The 22,695-nt window shown below is 40.2% G+C and overlaps 1 protein-coding gene across 9 annotated transcripts in view; it reads right to left on the reverse strand.

Annotated features, from left to right (window-relative positions):
- The window catches only part of ATP9B (ATPase phospholipid transporting 9B (putative)), a 229,667-nt gene that overhangs the window by 185,051 nt on the left and 21,921 nt on the right, over positions 1-22,695 (reverse strand). For all 9 annotated transcript variants that reach the window (XM_082355629.1, XM_082355621.1, XM_082355623.1 and 6 more), the window contains 3 exons: positions 18,927-19,077; positions 16,332-16,445; positions 4,644-4,752 (listed from right to left, as the gene is read on the reverse strand). In XM_082355629.1, the coding sequence (XP_082211755.1) occupies positions 4,644-4,752; positions 16,332-16,445; positions 18,927-19,077 (374 nt within the window). The remainder of the gene's footprint in view (positions 1-4,643; positions 4,753-16,331; positions 16,446-18,926; positions 19,078-22,695) is intronic.

The following is a 22,695-nucleotide window of genomic DNA, read 5'->3' on the forward strand; positions in this document are numbered from 1 at the left end:
AGGTAAACGATTCAGTGGCACTTAGGACATTCACAGTATTGTGCAACCAACTCTGTCACGTTCCAAGACATGTTCATCACCACAAAAGAACCTCATACCCATTAAGCAGCTGCCATTCCCTACTTCCCCAGGCCACGGCAACCACAATCTGCATTCTCTATCTATTAACTTAACCTCTTCTGCATATTTCAAAAGAATGACGTCATACAATATATGACCTTTAGTGTCTGGCTTCTCTTACATAGCACAGTATTTTCAGGGTTCATTCACATTCTATCATGTATCAGCATTTCATTAATTGTCATAGCTAAATAATATCCCAATATCCCAATGTATGAACAGACCATAATTTGTTTATCCATCCATCCATCCACTGATGGACATCTGGACTGCCATCACCTTTTGGCGACTGTATATAGTGCAGCGATAACATGGGTATATGTGTATTTGTGTTTGAGTCCCTATTTTTAATTCTAAATTTATCTGGGAATATCTTAATTTCGGCTTCATTTTTGAGTGACAGTTTTACTAGCATAGAATTTTCTGTTGACGGTTTCTCCTTTTCCAATTTTAAAAACATCACCCCACTTCCCCCTGGCCTCTAAGGTTTCTGATGAGAAGTCTGCAGATGGCTCATCACCTCACTGAGGACCCCTTGTATGTGCTAAGCCGCCCCTCTTGCTGTTTGCAGGGTGTGCTCTTGGTCCTGGGGTTTCAACTGTTTGATGGCAATGTGTCTTAGTGTGGATCTCTGCATTTATCCTTCTGGGGTTCAGTGAACTTCCTGAAATGTGTAGATTTGCGTCTTTTCTCAAATTCGGGGAGTTAATGGCCATTATTCCTTCAAATATTCTCTCTGTGCTTTCTCTCTCCTCTCCTTCTAAGATTCCCATCACGTGTACCTTAGTACACTTGACGCTACCCCACAAGTCTCTTAGGATCTATTTATTTTTCTTCATTCTACTTCTTGCTCCTCAGACTGGATAATTTCAAGTGACCTAGGTTCAAGTTCACTGAGTCTTTCTTCTGCCAGCTCAAATCTGCTACTGAAACTCTCTAGTGAGTTCCTCTCTTCATCTATTGTACTTTTCAGCACCAGAATTTCTTGCTTCTTTTTTTAAAACTTACATACCTTTACTGATATTCTCCATTTGTTAACATATCATTCTGGTATCTTTTAGCAATTTGTCCATTGTTTCCCTTAGCTTCCTGAGCATATCTGAGGCAGATGACATCGTGTTTGTCTAGTAAGTCCAATGTCTGGGCTTCCTCAGAGACAGTTTTTGTTAATTTCTTCTGTGAATGGGCTACATTTTCTTTGCATGCTTTGTAATTTTTTGTGGAAAACTGGACATTTTGAGTATTATAATCTGGTAACCCAGGAAATGAGCTATTCCCCCCTCTTCTGGGTTTGTTTTGCTGCTTGGTATATGCTATAGCCATGTATATTTAGTGACTTTTCTAAACTATTTTTGTAAAGCATGTATTCTTTGTCACATATGGTGACAAAGAGGGAGGGAGGGAGGGAGGGAAGAAAGAAGACAGAAAGGAAGAACAGCCTCTCCCAGCCTTTGCAGACTGTGGCTCTGTGCTGGGGACCCTGTCACTTAGCCTGGCTGTTTATAACTCTGCCTCAGCCTTCGCTTCCGCCTGCCCTGAGCCTAGAAATTGGTCAGAAGCAAAAGACCTTTTCAGACCTTTTCTGAGCTTGCATCCAGCTCTGGCCTTGAATGCAGCTTTCAAAATTCCCCAGGCAAACAGGGGCACTTTGGATTCTCTCGCATCTTTTCCTGCCTGGAAGTGACACTCTCGTGTGTGAACCCCAACTAATCTTTGCCCGGCTACTCTGGCTGTACCCAAGCCTTACACAAGAAGAAACGCCTGCAGCTTTTCAGCTTTCCTGCCCTGAATCCCAAGTTAGGTGAAAGACAGGCGAGCGAACTGGGTCAGTCCTTCAAGTAGCCCCCAGACAGGTTAGACAGACAGACACAATGCTCTGCAAGCTCGTCCTGCTCTGTGCCCTCCAGGGCCAGGTCCAGAGCCCAGACTGGGAACATGGCTGCTGCTGTCTTCCAGGCGGGCGCCATGACAGGGAGGGAGGGGGGAGCAAGGGCAGGTGAAAATACCAAAAAGCTTCCCTACAATTTTTAGGAGGTCTTTTCCTGGATGCTACAATCACCTGGATGCTGTAAAGTTTGACTGTTTTCCAGAGTTTTGATGAAGTTAGCTCTGCCACTTTCTGCTTGATTTGTGGAGCTGCGTACTCTGTCATTTTTGCTGACATCACCACACCGTTTATTTGTGAATGATACAATTAGTGCCCAGAAACAAATCTCTGCTCAGCCCAAATTCCACAATACAAAACAATTTAAAACATAAGCCAGGACCTATACTGTATTCTAAAATAGGCAAACCAAAGTTACACCTAATTTACCTGGCCATTCTGGGGATTCTTTTCCCCAAAGCTAAAGCTTACCTTATTTTCTACAACACACCTTTCCTCTACCATGCCAATACTTTAAGCATTAAAGCTTTTTAATAATTAATTTTTCAATTCAATTGAGAAAGAACAGTCTTTTCAACAAATGATACTGGGACAACTTGATATTCACATGCAAAAGAATGAGAAACCATATCACATATCACACACAAAATACAAAATGAAAACGGGTCACAGACCTGAATGTAAGAGCGAAAACTATAAAACTCCTAGAAGAAAATACAGAAGTAAATTGTTGTAACTTTGGGTTGGCAAATTGTTCCTTAGATACAACCCCAAAACATAAGCGACAAAAAGAAGAAAACAGATGAACTCGGACTTCATGAAAATTAAAACTTTTGTGTATCAGGGGACACCATCAAGAAAGAAAAAATACAACTCACAGAATGAGACAATATAGTTCCAAATCATATGTATCTAACATGGGACTTAAATCCAGAATACAGAAAGAACTCCTACAGCTCAACAATTAAAACAAATACCTCAGTTTAAAAGCAGGCAAAGATATGAATAAACATTCCTCCAGAGAAGATGTACTAATGGCCAGAAAGCACATGGAAAGACGTTTAACATCATTAGTCATTAGGGAAATGCAAACTGAAGCCACAGTGAGATACCACTTCACACCCACTAGGATGGCTACAGTCAAAAAGAGAGACAAGTGTTGTTGAAGATGTGGAGAAACTGAACCCTCTCACATTGCTGGTGGAAACGTAAAACGGTGCAGCCAATTATGAAAATAGTTTGGCAATTCCTCAAAAACATGGAATTACCGTGCAATCCAGTAATTTCATGCCTCGGTATATATACAAAAGAAATAAAAACAACGTTCACACAAAACGTGTACACAAATGTTCACAGCAGCATTATTTATAATGGCCTAAAAGTGGAAACAACCCAAATGTTCATCCTTATGATATATCATACAGTAGAATATCACCTGGCAACAAAAAGACGCTAAGCACTGGTATGTGCTGCAACATGAATGCACCTTGAAAACATGATGCCAAGTGTCAGAAAACAGTGACAAAAGGCCACACACTACATGAATCCATTTATATGAAGTGTTTAGAACAGGCAAATCCATAGAGATAGAAAGTAGATCAGTGGTTGCCTGGGGCTGGAGTGGCAGAGGGAAGCGGCAAGAGTGGGAAATGCCTGCTAATAGATATTCAGAGCTTCTTTCTAGAATGTTAAAAATGTTCTGAAATCAGATGGTGGTGATGGTTTCATAACTCTGTGATATACGCAAAACTACTGAACTGTATATTTTAAATGGATGAATTTTATGTGAAAAATATCCCAATAAAGCATAAAAACACTTTTTGGACAACTAAAAAATAATAATAATTCATTGTACAAATGTCCACGTATAAACAGAAGACATAAACTCCACTATAAACTTCTCCATTTTTAAACAGGCTCTGAGTCATTATGAATATCCATTTAGTTTCTCACTGTCACTTTCTACTGCCATCACGCTTACCTGTAATAGCTTCACCCACTCTCTCCCTAATACATTGCTTCTTTTCTACAATGGACTGAAAAACCAAATAAACAACTCTCAAAAACATAAACTAGGCAGGGGTTAAAGCCTTAAATGAAGGTTACAGGGAAACCGGTACACGTCATTACCATTTTGGATCACGACATTTGTTTCAGCTGCTCAAAGTCCTCTTCCTGAAGGAGAGTTTAAGGCCATGATACCAGATGTCTGACCTTAACGATTGTGTTTAAAATCTAAAGCAAAGAGAGGCTTCAGAGGAAGTGATAACTACCCTTCACAGACAGTGTGTGCACACCAGTTGAGTTTCACGTGTCTCCAGCACATGTGCGTTACACACAAACTGTAACAGAGCGCACTCTAAAACTATTAATAGTTATGTATGTGTATGTGTGCATGCGTTTAAGGGTTTGTGTATATATTAATATTCATAGACACATACATCCAAGCATCTAGAGAATGAATAAAAAGCTACCCTGAAATTATATGCATTATATTATTATAAGAAAATTAGACAACACACAATCGCATAATACTATTTTTAGTAACAAAATTAAGACGTTTTCTTGCATTTATGTTAATTCTAAAATGATGATTACATTAAACAATGATAAACTGAATTAAAAGTGTCTTGCTCACCTCTTACTGTAAGCTTGCTGTATAGTTGTGAATTCACTTCCTTGTCTCGCTGAAAACGCCGAAATTCATCAGTTGCTTCCCTCATGATAGTAACAGCCAAGACAAACCCCTTTAAACAAAATAAAACAAAGTATTTGAGAAAACTGGACTTCAACAAAAAGGGAAAATTCTTTTACTGTTTAGCTTTACTTTTTTTCCTTCAATTTATATTAGTTGTAAAATACACAATAAATGAAAACAAAGAAAAAAGACAAAAAGTAACAAACACTACAAAAGGGACATGGTAATGCACAGTGAAAGATTTATAATTCTTACTATACCCCAGAAAATTTAAAAAATTCACACCTTAATATGTACTTCAAGCCAAACATCAGAAAATATTTAGTAACCCAAAGAAAAAGAAATCAATCTTCAATAAACCCATGAATTATATTTAGAACACTCAGGCATTCAAATAGCAAATTAACAAAGACTGACATAAAAATCTTACAATATGTGCACCTAAATCTTTCTGATAGAATAAAAGCATTTAGGAACACAAAACAATTCCCACATACGACACTTACACATCAACTTTCTTACATCATGCATTACCACACAAGTGCATTTGAGAGCACAGGTATGGCCATAGTGCTCTTCTTCTCTCATTTTGTTAAGTAAAAACCTGAACAGATGAGTTTGATGCTATTGAAATAAAACTTCTGTATACCTGTAATCTATTGTGAAATCTGTTACTGACACATGGCTACGTCCATCTTTTTTAAAGGCTACACATGTATTTTCTGACACACAATACAAGAATATTCTTCAAGTCAAGTTCCCTGTGATTAAACAGAGACCTCTTCAGTAGGCTTCATGTTAATGACAAACATGCTCCAGTGTACCATGTAAATTACACAACACTGGGTGAATTTCCATTGAAAGTACAATAATCTCTTATTCCAGGTTTCTTTTTTTTTTTTTGAATTAAAAGAACACCTTTGTTTATGGACATTGAAATTTAAATTTTGTATAATTTTTATATGTCATAGCATATTATTCTGCTTTTGATGTTTTTCAAACGTTGAAAGTTTAAAAACCATTCTTAGCTTTCAAGCTGTACAAAACAGAGGGAGGTCCAGATTTGGCCCATGGTTTGCCATCCCTGCTTTTATTTATTTATTTATTTTGAATTTATTTAATTAATTAATTTATTTATGGCTGCACTGGGTCTTCATTGCTGCACACAGGCTTTCTCTAGTTGCAGCGAGCAGGGGCTACTCTTCGTTGCAGTGCGCCGGCTTCTCATTGCAGTGGCTTCTCTTGTTGCGGAGCACGGGCTCTAGGTGTGCGGGCTTCAGTAGTTGTGGCACATGGGCTCAGTAGTTATGGCTCGCGGGCTCTAGAGTGCAGGCTCAGTAGTTGTGGCGCATGGGCTTAGTTGCTCTGCAGCATGTGGGGTCTTCCCGGATCAGGGCTCGAACCCGTGTCCCGTGCACTGGCAGGCGGATTCTTAACCGCTGCGCCACCAGGGAAGTCCGCCATCCCCGCTTTTATTGTTTTTTTTTAATTAATTTTTATTGGAATACGGTTGATTTATAATGTTGTATTAGTTTCTACCGTACAGCAAAGTGAATCAGCTCTACATAGGTTTTTTTCTGTCTAACCAATAGGCTAAAGTAAGTAGGCCTCTGGAGACTGTTTCTTGTGTTTACTGAAGTGTAGTCCTCTTTAAGCAGTCGTGCCTGAAGGCTGGTGTGAGGCTGCAGGCTCAGTGCACATGGGCCCAGCTCTCCACTCATCCAGTAGCCTTCAGTCTTGACGTTCATGGTACAGGCACCACCTGCAAGCGTCACTACTGCTCTCTGACTCTCAGTGTCATCACGGATCACCACGTGCTGACTGTGCTTCCCAGCACGCCTGAGGCCTGGACCACTCTCAGCGCCGATGTGGGAGCGTGGCCCAGGCCCCCTCGGCTCTCACGGCCACCATCACTACTGGGCCAGCCTCCCGCCTCCAACTTCATCCCCCTCTAAGTCATCCCTCCACACGGTTCCCAAAGTATCTTCTACAATATAAATATGACAAATATGTGGCAAAATCCTCCTCCAGGGATGGGCCCCAGCAATTCACTGCCTGAAACCTCAACAGTCCCCGCTGTTTACGCTCCTTCGCTAAAGCACAGCCTTAAGGACAGACCTCTAGCCTCACAGCCCACTCAATGCCGCTTTTATCCTCCAACGCCAGGACACGATCAGCAGTCTCCTGCAACACCATGACGTCTCCCATCCGGTCTTTGCCAGTGTCTTTACAGTGGTTGCTAAAAGCACTATTTTAAGAAGTATTCCAAAGCTACTCTTGGAATCAGAAAGAGAAGCCATGAACAACAGTTGCTGGTGGGCCCCACCCGCAGAGAGGAAGGCAGGCACAGCACGTGCCAGGGATTTGCCATCGCCGCGCTGAAGACAGCTGACGATGGGCAGTGTGTGACCCTCACATAGCAGAACCTTTAGCACACTTTTTTTTTTTAGTAACAGTTTTGTTGAGATTAATTCACATACCCTAAAATGCTTTTAAAGCATGCATTTCACCTTTTTAGTTTATTCACAGAGTTGTGCCTCCATCAGCACCATGTAGTTCTAGAGCATATTTATTTTTATCACCCCCAAAAGAAACCCCAACAGCAACCACCCCCCATGCCCCCTCCGGTCCCCGCCCTGGAAACCACTAATCTACTTTCCGTCTCTGTGGATTTGCCTATTACGGGCGATACGGTAACCTCGACGTTAAGCTTCCTGACAAACTGCCAAACTGTTTTCTGAAGCGATTACACCAGTTTTCATGTGTTTATTGCCCATGTGTATATCTTCTTTGGAGAAATGTTAATTCAGATCCTACACCCACTTTTTAACTGGGTCAACTAATCTTTTAATTGTTAAGTTGGAAGAGCCCTTTATATCATTCTGGATACAAATGCCTTGTCAAATATGTGACTTACAAATATGATGTTACAAACACTTTCTCCCATTCTGGGTTATCGTTTTACTTTCTTGATGGTGTCCTCTGATGCACAAAAGTTTTTAGTTTTGATGAAGTCCAACTTACTCAAGTTTTTTCTCTTGTCACTTGGGCTTTTAATGTCCAAGATCACAAAGATTTACTTCCATGCTTTCTTCTAGGAGTCCTATAGTTTCAGCTTCATTCAGGTCTATGATCCATTTTAAGTGACGTTTTGTGTATGCTATGGTAGGGGTCCAACTTCAATCCCTCCCACGTGCTGTCCAAACGTCCCAGCACCATCTGTTGGAGACTACTCTTTCTCCATTGAACTGTCTTGGTACCCCTGCTGAAAATCCATTTGTCATAAATGTTTATTTCTGGACTCACCATTGTATCCCTTGATCTACATATCTATCCTTCTGCCAGTACCACATTCTCTTGATTACTACAGCTCTGTAAGAAGTTTCAAAATGGGGAAGTATGAGTCCTACGACTTTGATCTACTTTTCTAGGTTGTTTTGGCTACCCTGGGACCCTTCCATTGTTGCATGAATTTTAGAATCAGCTTGTCAATGCCTGCAAAAGAAGCCAGATGGGATTTTGATTGCGATTGCACTGAATCTGTAGATCAGTTTGGAGAGTCCTGTCATTGTAATACTAAGTCTTTCAATTCTTGAACATGAGACGACTTTCCATTTACTTAGATCTTCTTTAATTTTTTTCAAAAATGTTTTATAGTTTTTGATATGCACTTTAGCTAAATCTATTCCTGTTTTTTTTTTCTTTTTGATGCTGTTATAAACAGAATTGTTATCCTAATTCCATTTTCAGATGATCATTGCTAGTGTGTAGAAATACAAATGATTTTTGTATATTTATCTTGTACCCTACAGCTCACTAACTTGTTCCAATATTTTTGTGTGTGCATGGATTCCTTAGATTTTCCTGTATACAAGATCATGCCACCTGCAAATAGAGACAGATAGCTTTTCTTCTTTTCCATCTAGATGCCTCCTATTTCTTTTTCTTGCCTAACTGCACTATTCATTTTACCTTCAATAAAATGTTGAATGGAAACAGTGGCAGTAGCCATCTTTGTCTTGCTGCTGACCTTAGGGGGAAGCATCCAGTCTTTTACCATTAAAAGTATGTTAGCTGTGCAAAGTACAAAATTTTAAGAACAAGAGAGATTTCTATATTATGACCAAGTATCTCCATATTAGAGGGAAGTATGTGCTCTAGGGACAAATGGCCAGCTTCTCCAAAGCTGGTAACTTGTCACGACAAAGCAGTGATGAAATAAAGTGGTCATCAAAGAAACTATTAGTTGGGGGCAGAGAAGTACTCTTATCTTGAATGCAAATTCATCATTTTATTAGAGCTAGGGTTAGCAAAGGTAAGACAAAAATAAAATAAAATAAAAGCATAAATATCAAAAAAATTAGCTTTAAGAAATTTAGTATTATCAAAAGTCTTAAAATTTATACACATATTAACCAAGCAGCTTCACTTCTAAAAACTTAGCCTAAAGAAAAAAATAAAACAAAATCAAGGATCCCAGCACTGAATATGAAAAAACTGGAAACCTGAAAGTCCAAATAAGAAATTTATGATACTCTTATATGATGAAATATTTTATTTCCCTAATTCAAAGATGCTGTTGATTTTAAGATACATCATTATTGGGACTTCCCTGGTGGCGCAGTGGTTAAGAATCCGCCTGCTAATGCAGGGGACACGGGTTCAAGCCCTGGTCCAGGAAGATCCCACGTGCCATGGAGCGACTAAGTCCGTGTGCCACAACTACTGAGCCCGTGTGCCACAACTACTGAGCCCACGTGCCACAACTACTGAAGCCCCCGTGCCTAGAGCCTGTGCTCCGCAACAAGAGAAGTCACTGCAAGGAGAAGCCCGCGCACCACAACAAAGACTAGCCCTTGCTCGCCACAAGTAGAGAAAGCCTGTGCGCAGTAACAAAAGACCCAACGCAGCCAAAAATAAATAAATAAATAAATAAATAGATTTATTTTTAAAAAAAGATACATCATTATTAATTTAGTAACAGTCCTGGTGGGAAGACAATATCACTTTAAATATATAAACCGTTTATAAGTCACGATTTCAGTAACATGAAAAATATGCATCTATGAATCCAAACAATACAGTTCTAAGCAGCCGCTCTCGTGTAGCAGAATATTCACTGTTACAGACTCATGTGATGGTGTGGAAGTAATTTCTTAAAACTCTACCTGTGACTGACTCACCTTCAGAGACAAGAGGAGAATGACTTTCAGGAATACATCATTTATACAATGAAGACAGTATTTTTAAAGAAGTGATTTTTATCAGGCAGGCATATCAGAATCACCCAGACAGTTGTTTGCAACACAGATTTGCTCAGGCCCTACCTGAAATATGTACCTTTACCTCTGATCTCCAGGGAACTGGTCCCCCCCAAACCCGACGTACAAATGGTATTTAAACTCTCCAGATGAATCTAATTTTTACCCTTTAAACCTACGGCTTAAAGACAGCAAAATTTAACTCTGAATTTATTAAGTTTATAAACCACAAAAAATGTGCTAGTTCCTAGTGCTCCTAAGAACTCAAGGAGTGAAAGTAAGCTCCCTCTTCTAATGTGGTAATATTAGAGAAGATGCACCAAAGAGGGGCAGGTCCCAACTTCTAAAAACAGGAGTTCAACACTCCTAAGAGGAAGCAGAGTCCTGGTCACAGGCAAGGACTGCTGACAACTCTAAGCTGCTCCAGACCACATTCCAAGTCTAAGGTTCCTCTGGATACATAATAGACAGGTAGGACCAGAAACAGCCAAGAGGGGTCCCTCCCACACCGTCATGCCCACCTCTAGCACATATATTCTGAGAAGACGCCCAGTGACCAGACTAGGAACATAAAACAGATCAAAGGAAAGGCAAGCTGATGCCACCATTTCCTTCTTGACCACTGGAGTTACAACCAATGGGCCTCTACTTTTCAAGTTTACATCTTCTGAGGTTAAGACCTCAGAAGAGGTCTGGGCTCATAACAGATGGGTGGTTTAGGGAAGATGTGGATACACAAGTCTCCTGCAGGAGCAGCTGGGCCTGCCCATGACCTCAGCACCAACCCAGCTCAGAGATGTCGGCTACAGCACTGCTACCTAGAAAAACCAACACTGCACTCAGGAGGGTCACAGAGACAGACTGTCCCCCAGAAGCAACAGCACTGGCGCATCAGCACTGGATGACAAGAATGTCTCGCATGGCCTGCCCACAGCCCGGGACGAAGTCTTACATCACAAAGTGGGATTCTTTTCTATTCCTCCACATAACCCAGGAACCATGTGGAGTGAGTGTCAAAACAATATATAATCTAGGAAAGAGAAAAAAGATTTCATTGATTACGTTACCACATCAGTTTACCTTTGAGGGATTATTATATGCCAGACACTCCTACGTATTTTAAATGAATTACCTTTTAAATGTCACAAAAACCTTACAAGACACGTACCTTTAGCTCTAAATTACAGATAAGGAAACTGAAACACAAAAAGTAACTCTGTCAGGGTCACAAAGTTCATGTAAACAGTGGTTGTCTCTGGATGGCAGGATTCCAAACGATTGATTTTGTTTTCTCCTTTGCATACTTTGCCCACACCTCCAATTCACAGAGACACTCACAAGAAAGGGTGGATAGAAGGAAGGATTTTAAAATCAGACTGAAAATCAGAGTCCCCCACAGACTGATTTCCAACCTACACAGCCTATCTGGTTTCCAATTATGTATTAACAGAGCACCAGGAAGATATTTTATGTGGAAGATGTACAGATTAAAAATCCATATTTTCTTTATCTAAAAATCTTTTGTATGGATAGATCTACTCCACCTTATTAATTTTGATAGAAGCATTACAATCCATTTTGTTACTCTGATTACAGCAGCTTTGCCTTGAAGAAGTATTCTGAAATCTGAACAGTATGAAAGGTAATCTTCATTCTGATCCAATAATGTAATGAAATCACTTTATTTTCAGTTTACTCTTCTATTATATAACAAAATATAACAGAAATTAGTTCAGAGCTGCAGCCAGTAAATAACACTGCCAGGAGTAACTGAAATAGAGAGATTATTAATTAAGCTGTCACTGTTTTCAGAAACATCCCAGTTTTAGATAGAGAGCAGAGGGATGAAGTTTGCATTAACTTGTTTTCTTTAAAATGAGTGGACATCAGACGTAAGATTTCATAATCACCAGCTTCAAGATGTTTTTATGCTTCACTGGCAGGTTTTTGGCTAGCAGAAATCTGCAAATGCTAACTGATTCCTCTTTTGAGCAACTTCTAGAACCTTAGAGTGCAAGCAGAGAAAAGATGTCAAAAGCTTCAATGTGGATATAAAGATCACCTGCTATTCCAGGCCCTGGGCATGGGACAGGGTAAGATAAACAGGCATAGAAAGAACAAGGGCTTAGGAAGAAATCAAGAATACTTCCCTTGGTTAAAAAAAAAGAAAAAAATACACATATATATTTTAGATTTAGATTTAGTTTAAAGGTTCTTTACCTTTGCCCAGATTAATAAAAAAGATCTTCTACAGACAGTATCTAAATTTTCAAAAACTTAAAAGGTGTTCTGAGGTGAGTTTGGATCAAAGAACCAATATACCCTAAGTCAGCTTCGTGGATTCAAAAGTGAGCCTAATGCGCCCATCAACTTCTTTGAGATTCTTGCCAAATCAAAGGTTAAAATGCATATAAACAGGGCAAGCAAAGACACTAACAAATCTTCATTTTGTGTCTTCTGAGAAAAGGCATCACCCGTGGCTGCTGCCAAGCTGAGGAGCAGAGGGAAGGGTGGGAAGGGAGGCCTGAGGGTGCGGCGGCCGGCAGAGGGGAGCGGGGCAGCCCTCGCCCGCCCGTGTGTCAGAGGCAGCGGCCGGGATGGAGGAAGGGGAGGGGCCTTCCTCTGGTCTTTGGAGCACGGACACATCATCACAGCAGAATGATGGTCCCCTGATGTGGATACTGAGGTTCGTGCTGAGGTATTTATCTAAATATAATAAAGTTGGGGCTTCCCTGGTGGCGCAGTGGTTGAGAATCTGCCTGCCAATGCAGGGGACACGGGTTCGAGCCCTGGTCTGGGAAGATCCCACATGCCGCGGAGCAACTAGGCCCGTGAGCCACAATTGCTGAGCCTGCGCGTCTGGAGCCTGTGCTCTGCAACAAGAGAGGCCGCGATAATGAGAGGCCCGCGCACCGCGATGAAGAGTGGCCCCCACTTGCCGCAACTAGAGAAAGCCCTAGCACAGAAACGAAGACCTAACATAGCAATCAATCAATGAATGAATCAATAAATAAATCTTAAAAAAAAAAAATAAATAAATAAATAAATAAATAAATATAATAAAGTTTATTTTTCATGTCAAAAAAAATTTCAAGAGAACTCAAGTTAAAGGACCTAACATCCAAGCTAGAAGTGGAAATGAGCTCTCGTAAGAGAACAGAGACGCTAGAGAGGCCCGTGTATGCTGTGCGCTCAGTCCAAGCCTGGTCCACAAGGTCCACCTGTGAACAGACAACACTGAATTCTTCAGAAAGCATCCATCAAAACAGAACATTTTCTTTGGTTAAAAGCTAGTTAAATCAGAGTTAATAAGGGCAAAAGACAAAAGCAAAATACAAATGAATATATTTTACTTTAGATTTTTAAGAAGAATTTGTGTTCTCAGATACTCATTGTTTGAGTTAAAATTAATTTAACCCAAGGTAGAAAATAGTATTTAAGTGCTAAATACAGCTAAGAATAGAAAATAGGGGCTAGAAATAAACACATGAAAACCATAAATAAGTTTGTGTTTTCAGCATTAGCAAGTATTTTTTCTATGCTCTAAAATTTCTGTAATGCTAGGCTGCTTTTATTAGAAAATGGACAAAATAAACAGCACATTTAATGAGGGCCCATACAGCCTACAGAATTTCTGGCACAAGTGCGTAAGGAATAACACACAATTCGACTGATCATGCATCAGTCTGTAATTGAGAACAATTAGAAACAACCTAAAAGTCTCCTTTCCCAAGAGGATGGACAAATCAATTGTCATACATTCATACAATGGAATACTTTAGAGAAGTGAAAAACCGAATGAACTAGATATGTATGTATCCACGTGAATCAATTTTATAAATCAATGTAAAACCAAAAAAGCATGTTACAAAGGGATACTTAGAGTAAGACAACTGTTACATAGAATTTTTAAAGCATGCAGAAACAGTGCATCTTGTTTTAATAATACAAACATAAGTAGCAAAATTATTAAGAGATACATAGCAATTTAATCTCAAATTCAGAATAGAGGTTACCTCCAATGAGAAGAAAAGTGAGAGAAAAGAAAGAAGGAAAAGTCACCTATGTTCCCTCTCCATGGCTGTGTGGCTTTAAAATCAACTTTTAAAACTGTGGTGTAAGCTTCAGTGCTCTCCCTCGTGTGACATATGCAACACACAGACACACGCCCCTATCCCGTTCAGGATGAAATCTGAGTGCCCAGCGCCCTTCGGGACCCCCTTCCCACCACAGTCGCACGTCCACACACTCCAGCGCGCCCAGACCTTGTGCAACTACTGTGCCCTCTGCCTGCAACACCTGCTCTGCACACGGCCCGCTCACTCCCTCCTATCGTCCAGATGTCATCAAATGCCACCCCATCAGAGGCGACTTCCTTAGCCATCCTATTAAAATAACCCGGTCATTCTCCACCCTCATATCCTGCTTTACATTTTTGGCTTCACGGCTTCATGGCAGGCTTCCTGGCATTACGGATGATTTAAATTGTCTTTCTCCCCCAGAATATAAGCTCTATTAGGACAGGGTTTCTCTTATTCACTATTGAATCAACACTGCTTTGAGTAGCGCTGGACAGAAACGGACTCAGTGGGGGCGGATCAAAGAATTGTGCATTTCATTCCATACATATTTTAACCCACTTTTCCCCATTTATTCTAATATGGACACCTGCAGTGTTATTACTTTTTCTAAACATCATTTTCAAAGGTACACAGTAGCACAGTATTCCCACAATGCATGGCATACAGCACAGTTAAACAATCCAGCGTTAGACATTTGACTTTTCAAATAGTTTTGTCATCAAGGATAATAGGGCTTCCCTGGTGGCGCAGTGGTTAAGAATCCGCCTGCCAATGCAGAGGACACGGGTCCGAGCCCTGGTCCGGGAAGATCCCACATGCCGCGGAGCAACTGAGCCCGTGCACCACAGCTACTGAGTCTGCACTCTAGAGCCCGCGAGCCACAACTACTGAGCCCATGAACCACAACTACTGAAGCCCGCACGCCTAGAGCCTGTGCTCCGCTACAAGAGAAGCCACCGCAATGAGAAGCCTGCGCACCGCAAGGAAAGAGTAGCCCCCCTTCACCGCAACTAGAGAAAGCCCGCACGCACCAACAAAGACCCAACTCAGCCAAAAATAAATAAATAAATATTTTTTTAAAAGAATAATAATAGACATTAGTAAAGACATTCTTTAGACTCTGTGACTGATCATTATTGCCTTAAGATAAATTCCTCAAATAAAAATGCTGAATCCATTTATAAAGTATTTTATATATATTTCCAAACCATCCTCCAAAAAGGCTATAGAGATTTATGTTTACACAACAGTGGATGAGAATCACAGCTTTACGTCATCAGCACCAATGTCTCTGTCGATCTGGCGAGTTCAGTTAAGTGGAAAAGGTATTCATTTATTCAGTAATTTTGTATCTAGATTACACATAAGCTGCTTTCATTGCTCAGAGCCACGCTACCCTGAAGTCTATGTGAACAGGAACCGGAGAGGGACTTCAGCTTACCCCGCTTCCACTTCTCCTGCTGCATCTGAGAGCACAGTCTCTGAGGCGGCAGGGCTGCACAAACCAGAACAGATCAAGTGGAGAGCATACGGCTCCGATTTCCAGTTCTGAAGGCGGGAAACCTGAGCACCGCCCTGCTCCCTCACTACAGGAATCACCTCACTCGCTATGCTTTCTTGCCCAGATCACACTGGTGCTCTGCCCAGAAGGGAGCACACCGAAGGGAGCAGTACCTCTTTCTAGGTGAGAAGAAGGAAGGAGACATACGTCTTACCTCTGTCAACTGAAAATCAATGAAAACTATCTGCACACAGTATAAAACCATCAAGACAGCATGTTTGAAATGGAAATATGCCATGACAAACATCATCTGCCTTTCCAAAAATGTCCCACCCCAAGCTGTCACCCGGCAGCTGTCAGACTTCACCGAGATGCGTCAGAACTGTCGCCACCAGGCGGAGGGAGAAGCTGCCCGTCCGTCAGGACGTCAGAGGTGCTGAGCAGACTCGCACAGGCCCGCCCCATCTCTCCCAAGAGCTCCTCCAGTACGGGGCAGCGGGGCCGGGGACACACAGCTGCCACCCTAGGGCCCAGCAGAACGCCCAGCCCCACCAGCAAAGGCGCTCTGTAGCTTCTCCAGCCAACCTGGTGCAGCAGGCTGCCCTCACACTGCTGTGGGGCTGCAGAGGGCTCTGTGAAACCTTGCAACAAAAGTTCAGTGACACACAGCAACACATCACATTTTAAAAATCCGACTGATTTATCTTTTAACCATCTCAACTCTTAAAGCTATATTTTAAATACTTAATAATTTCGCTTAATTTCAAAAATCTTGTCTTTTTACCAGAGGAGCCCAGTAGGTGTAGAGATAGCCTATTTTCAATGCTGGTACAAACTGTGAGCAGGATACTACCAGAAAATAGAGATTCAAGAAAAACTTGAATTGTTCATATAAAACCTAAAAAGAAAAAGAAAAAATTAACATAATCTCTTCAAGGAAAATCTTTCATACCTTAATTAAATAATTAAAATCAACATAATATCTAACTATATTTCCATCAAACAGTGAAAATATGCCCTGAGTCACAATACATTAATTTTGACAATGGCTTTCCAATAACTAACTCACAAAAAAGAGCTAAGGTTACCCCAAATTATATTTAAAATAAACTGAAAAAAAAGACAATTAGAACTTTCAACTATGTTGTGTCCTCTAAAAGTTTCTTATTCTCTTGTATGCAGTTTTCCAGGTTCCCACACTCATCTTCTATAAATCTTTACATGCACACCAAATGAGACAGCAAAACCTTCCCAATGTTAGTAAGTCAGTTAATATAGATATACAAATGTATCTCTTCGTATCGACTCAGAAAAGCTTATGGAAAAGTGGTGTTAACCTTGTATTTATGAAATGGTGAACAATAAAACATGATAGCCACGCTTTCTGAATGTGGACATCTAGGCAGCTTTACAAAGATCGAGTGAACAAGCAAATCATGTACAGGTATGACTTCACACACAAAAAAAACCTACTTTAATCTCCTGTATTTACTTCCCTCAAAGTATAAGAAATGATAAAATATAAAAATATGTAAATTACAGACCAATTTTCAGGAAGACAGCTACCTGCATATTCTTTATATGATAGCTGATATATGGTAGCTGACCTTCAACACTACAATTACAATGAAACTTACAGACTTGCTAACTGCAAATCAAAATCTCCTGGGATGCCATTTTTTAATACAATGTGGAAAGCACAGAAATTTTAACAAGGGCAGAGCAAAGGGTCAAGTACTTATTGTTGACTTAAGAGTCTGGAACCACAGTTTTTATATAATGAAGTTATACACATCATCACACAGTTACGTGTATGACTAAAAAAATCAGTTACATCGATAACACGTTTATATTCATAATCATGTTCAACTGCTGTCTAAAAATGTTTTGAATCATTTCCTAAATTAATCTTAGCAGGAGAGAAAACTCCTTTTCCTCAGTGATTTCTTTAAAATCTCAGCATAGAGTTTATCTATTAGCAATTCAGAAATTGCCATTCGTGCTAAAAATGGCATAGAATTCCTACTGTGCAATTACCAAATGTTTCTAAAATACTACGTTATAGATGAAAAGACTAATGTAAGAGACAATCTAAGAAAAAAGTCATTCCCACGGTAACAGCTGTACAGACACATCACCAGGTCTCTTCCGGACAGCCATCCTGGCAGCCATGTGAACTCACTCGGATCAAAACTAAGCTGCACGATCCACTTTAAACCACTGCAATCAAGACTTTATTGTCTGCTGAGTGAACTTCTGGAGGGCTTTAGGAAAATGTACAATACTTAGCCAATCTGGGAGTATTTAATAATTTAAACCTAAGGAGAAAACAGTAGCTTCATTCAATAAAGATGAGAATATTTATCTGCCTGAAAGAGAGTTTACACTTTATTGTCCTAACAAAAGATCAGTCTTTTAATTATGAAGCCATTAGTTTTGTGTGTTTTAATAAAGGAGCACATTAGACATCAAGCATCTGACAACTACTGGACGGATGGGGGTGGTGGTGAGGGCTGATCAATGCCCAACATAAAGTCAGCATGGTTATTTAAATAAAAACATGAAAGATAAAGCAGCCCTCATTTCACATAATCAAGAGGGGTTTTTTTGCAAAATAGCATAAGAGCTAATACCTAGAACATATCAAAAACTTTGATACTGGAAATATAATCAGTGCCAGCTTTCTTTTGCCTTTAGAAAGATAAATAAATGTCTATTAAAATAGGGAATGATGCACAAAAGGCAAAAATAATTCCACTATTCTAAATACATATAATCTCAGTTTTATAATTTAAGCCAGAAATATCACAGGCAACAAAAAAAGTAATAAATATTTAAACTTCAGAATTGAAATTTAGCATAATACCTAATTAAAGATAACTACGGATATAACAATACAACAAGGCCTGAAATTTACAATGTGAAGTAGAAAAGAAATCTACAAATGCTTATAGATATTTTGTTACGGAGTCATGTTTGTGTAAAAAGTTATTTTACTTTCATTGTGACAGCCTTGGCAGGCTTTAAACATTAGATCATTCCACTTTTGCCACCAAACAAATTCCCAGCCAAACAAAATTTATGACTTATTTTCTGATAATTTTATTTAGCTTTACTTGGTTATTTCTACCAATAATATAAATGTGATGTTTATGTAGAATTGAAGGCAATAATCAAACTATATATTTTCTTGAGTTGAACTCTTATCATGTGGCTATTACAAATGCATATGAATTACTTAACAATTATTCGAAACACCCATGGTTCCAAAGCAAAAGGACTCTGATTTGGATACGACAGAATTAATGAGGGAAAAAAATGAAAACAAAGTTAGCAATCTCTGATATGCAGCCCGTTTTCAAGAATTTAACAATCTTACCCCAGGTATAAAGGTAAATACATTGTATTTCTGATTTTTTATAGAATTTCTGGGATGTTTTTCTTCACACTTTTCCGGATATCCAAGCCACACTGTACGAGCTTTCAATTCTCTCTTTCTTTGACAAATATTTATCAGCCAATCACAGCAGCTGCATGAAACAAAAGATACATATTGCGTATGCTTTTTCACAAGTTTTTGAATTAATTCTACATATCTAGAGCCAATACTGATTGTTTCTATATTTACCAGACACCAACAGCATATCTACTGTTAATCTGTAAGGGTTTTCTTAAAACAGGTCAGCTATACTAATTTAAATTTGATATGAAGATACTGAAGGAGCATGTATAAGTGTGCAATGACTCCTAGAACCTCAGGGAAATTATCTTCCCAGTTTAGACCCTCTTATTGGCAAAATAAAACCATTAACATTCTGAAGCAGTCAATGCTTTACATGCTGAGAAAAGAATCACCATATGTTATGGGTAATTCTCAATACACCACTTGGTGATTCAGTGATAAAGGCTCTCAGACGTCAATTAACTAGGATGTGACCCACCCCCTTGTCTTAAGTAGTCACTTGTTTCCTCCTTTAAGTGATGACTTTCCTCCTTTAAGTGATAGCGTTAATATAAAATTAAGACATACGGCTCAATTCAGTATTTAGAAAGGATACCAATGTTTATTGGACTGTTCTAATGGTAATAAAAGCTTGATTGTATTTCCATGTGGCTACTACCTTCATCTATGCAATGAAGATTTTAATCTAAATCTACCCTGCTCCAACCCTGCTCAGGGTTCCAGGAGCACAAACTCTTCTCCTTCCTGGACATCCAAACCATCATATTTGAAGAGAGAGTATAAAGTTTCTAGTGGGATAACTTTTCTTAAAATACTTCAGAAAATGATGAAAAGGTATCAAATTCACCTCTATTAAGCATAAAATAATCCTGAATTTAAACTTCAATATTAACAATTCAGTTTAATTAAAATTTCCAAAATGTAGAGAAAGACTCCGAACGGTTTATTAAGGGAAGGGAAGTTATTAAACTTCATCTTCTAAATGTAGCTAAGGCTAGAACCGCAAGCCAGAAGGATAAGGCAGAAATTCCTAACTTCACTTTGTGACAAAGTAAGCTCAAAAGTTAACATGAAATTCTGCATGATAATGACAGCCTTAGAAGGTAAGATTATAAGATGAGGCTGACCCCTCAGGACTTATGTGTCAACTTCACTGCATGTCTTTCTTCCCTTTAACACACTCAGATGTGTTACTTTAAAATCACCCACAGCAGCACCCTGAATGAGGGAATACCTCATGTGTTTAAACTGAAATCAGTATATCCCTACTACGTATCCACCTAGCTCTTGGCTGTGCTCAGAAAACCTTCATCCTGGAAGGACGGAGCTTTGCCCTTTGGAAGCTGCCCTGTCCTCCTGGCGTGGGCACACTCATCGCCTGCAGGAGTGTCAGGCTCTGCCGTCCTGAGGAGCCACCCCGTGGGGGGGGTCCAGGAACGCCCAATGCGTACCAAGCAGATCAGCGTTAAAACATTCCCCGCACCCCGTCTTCTGCTTCAACTGGAGCAGACAAAGAAGACCCAACTCTGCAAGAATAGAAATTTCTTATCACTGCTTGCCATCACTTTTTAAAAAATAAATCAGAACGGAGAGCATCTCCACACATAAAGCATACTTTTAAATCCCCAACAGTTATAAATCACAGTAGTATTAAACGATTTAAGATTGTCAAAATAAGTATTCCCATCCTTACTGTTTGTTGGTTGGGCGAAGGGGACTGGTCAAGTAGGTCTCAGTCAATATTGGTAATATTTGATCTTGTTTATGCTTGTATGAGACAAAAATTAAGTAAGGCTTCAAATAAAATATAATAAGCTTCAAACTACTATTTCTCACCTTCCTGCTGCTTTTACAGTAGGACCTGGATCGCCTCCAGCCCAAGCCCCCTCACCAACACCCGCGCGGAACCAAACTGGCGGACCCGCGCCTCTCCTTGGGGCACCTCCCGCAGCTGGGAGGGAGGGAGGGAGGGCGCGCACCGCCCGCCTTTGTCCAGTTACACCACCAGCTCCTCGTCTCGGACCCCCGCAACCACACTCACAGACGCCAAACTCCCACACGGCACACAAGGGAAAACCCGAGGCCACAGAGGTCAGTGAGCGATGTGCACGCAACAACTGGGCAGGGCTGACCCAGAGCCCGGACCTCGATCCCCACTCAACCCCGTGCTCCTCCTGCCGCGAGAACAACAGGCAGGCCGGCTCCCGCTCATCTTCACAGACGGCCTGTCCTTAGCGCAGCACACAGCACGGCAGCCATTCAACAGATGATGGAAATACATGAAAAATGTATGAGCAGGCAACAAGACTGCATGGGAAAAACATGGACTTCAAGGTCACGCTTTTGGAAACAACTCCCAGCAAGTGGCCCTGGGGTGGTCCCCTGGTCTAAGTCTTTGTTTCCTCATCCGCAGAAGCGCTGATGAGATTACAGGTGACACGCTCTGAGCTCCTGGCCCAATGCCTGCCACAGGGGAAGCACTCAGAGCTCTGCCGTCACTACGCTGCCTCTCGCTGTCACATTCAAAATGTCTCCAAACTTATAACACTAATTGGCACAAAAAGTTACTGTCCAATAAAGCATCCATTGGCCACATGTGGCTATTTTAGTGGGAATTAATTAATATTAAGTAAAATAAAAAGTCCAGTTCCTCAGTCACATTATCCACCTTTCAAGGACTCAACAGCCACCTTGTCCAGTGGCTACCATATTGGACGTCGCAGATCTAGAATATTCTCAGCATCCCAGGGGAGCTCTGGAGCAGGGCTGGTATACACATAGCACTCTGCAGGCAAGCACGACAGCTAGGACAGCAAGTCCTCGTGTGTGCACACTTCCTTCAGCATTTCAAATACAGCAAAAATCCTCCAGGAATGTATTCAGATATGAATTTTTCTCCTGAAACACATAATTATCTAAACTAATGGTTTAATGTGCAAAAGTCAGACAAGTCTTAAGATGAAACGGAGGCTAGCCAAAGCTCAGTGTTTGAAAAAATATAAATAAAACTTAGGAAATGTGGATTTTCCAGAGTTTAGGCTGGTATCGACATATTCTACAGGCAAAAAGCTCTATAAATGCAAAACCACTGTCTTCATCACATGACACTGTAAACATTCGCTAGAATAAAAACCTCAACATCTACACTGTCAGCAGCACATGAAACTAACATCCCATTAACTTTCAAAGCCCCATACTCTAGAAACTAAATACAATACCAGGGGCTAAAAACACATATTCAACAGCTCATTTTTTCTCTATAACCCTGTATAGAAAAAACTAAGATTCCTAGACTTCCAAAATGTAATTAAATTATTCATAACACTTTGCTACTACTATTACCAAATTAAAATCTTAGCATGATTTCTTCATGCAAAGACAGAATCAAGCAGTGGTTAGGGAGCCGCTGTTAAACCACCCGCTATTCCACAATATTAAATGAATACACAGTCTCGAAGTTGTAAAAGCCTGGGGCTCCGCCAGCATTGCCACCGGATTATGCAGACAGAAAATATGACCAGAAAGAGAAGACAAACCCCCCACATAAAGAAAATACTTGTAACCAAAAAAGTACGTGTAAGTAAGCCTTATGGAGCTGTAGAGCTAAGGGAGAAAGTAAAACTATGGGCAAGTTTTGAAGGCAAAGTAATAAGAGTAAAACATATTGGTAACTACCGGTAAGTGA

Source organism: Balaenoptera borealis (assembly GCF_965194805.1).
Source record: "Balaenoptera borealis genome assembly, chromosome: 14".
In the NCBI taxonomy this organism is placed as follows: domain Eukaryota; kingdom Metazoa; phylum Chordata; class Mammalia; order Artiodactyla; family Balaenopteridae; genus Balaenoptera; species Balaenoptera borealis.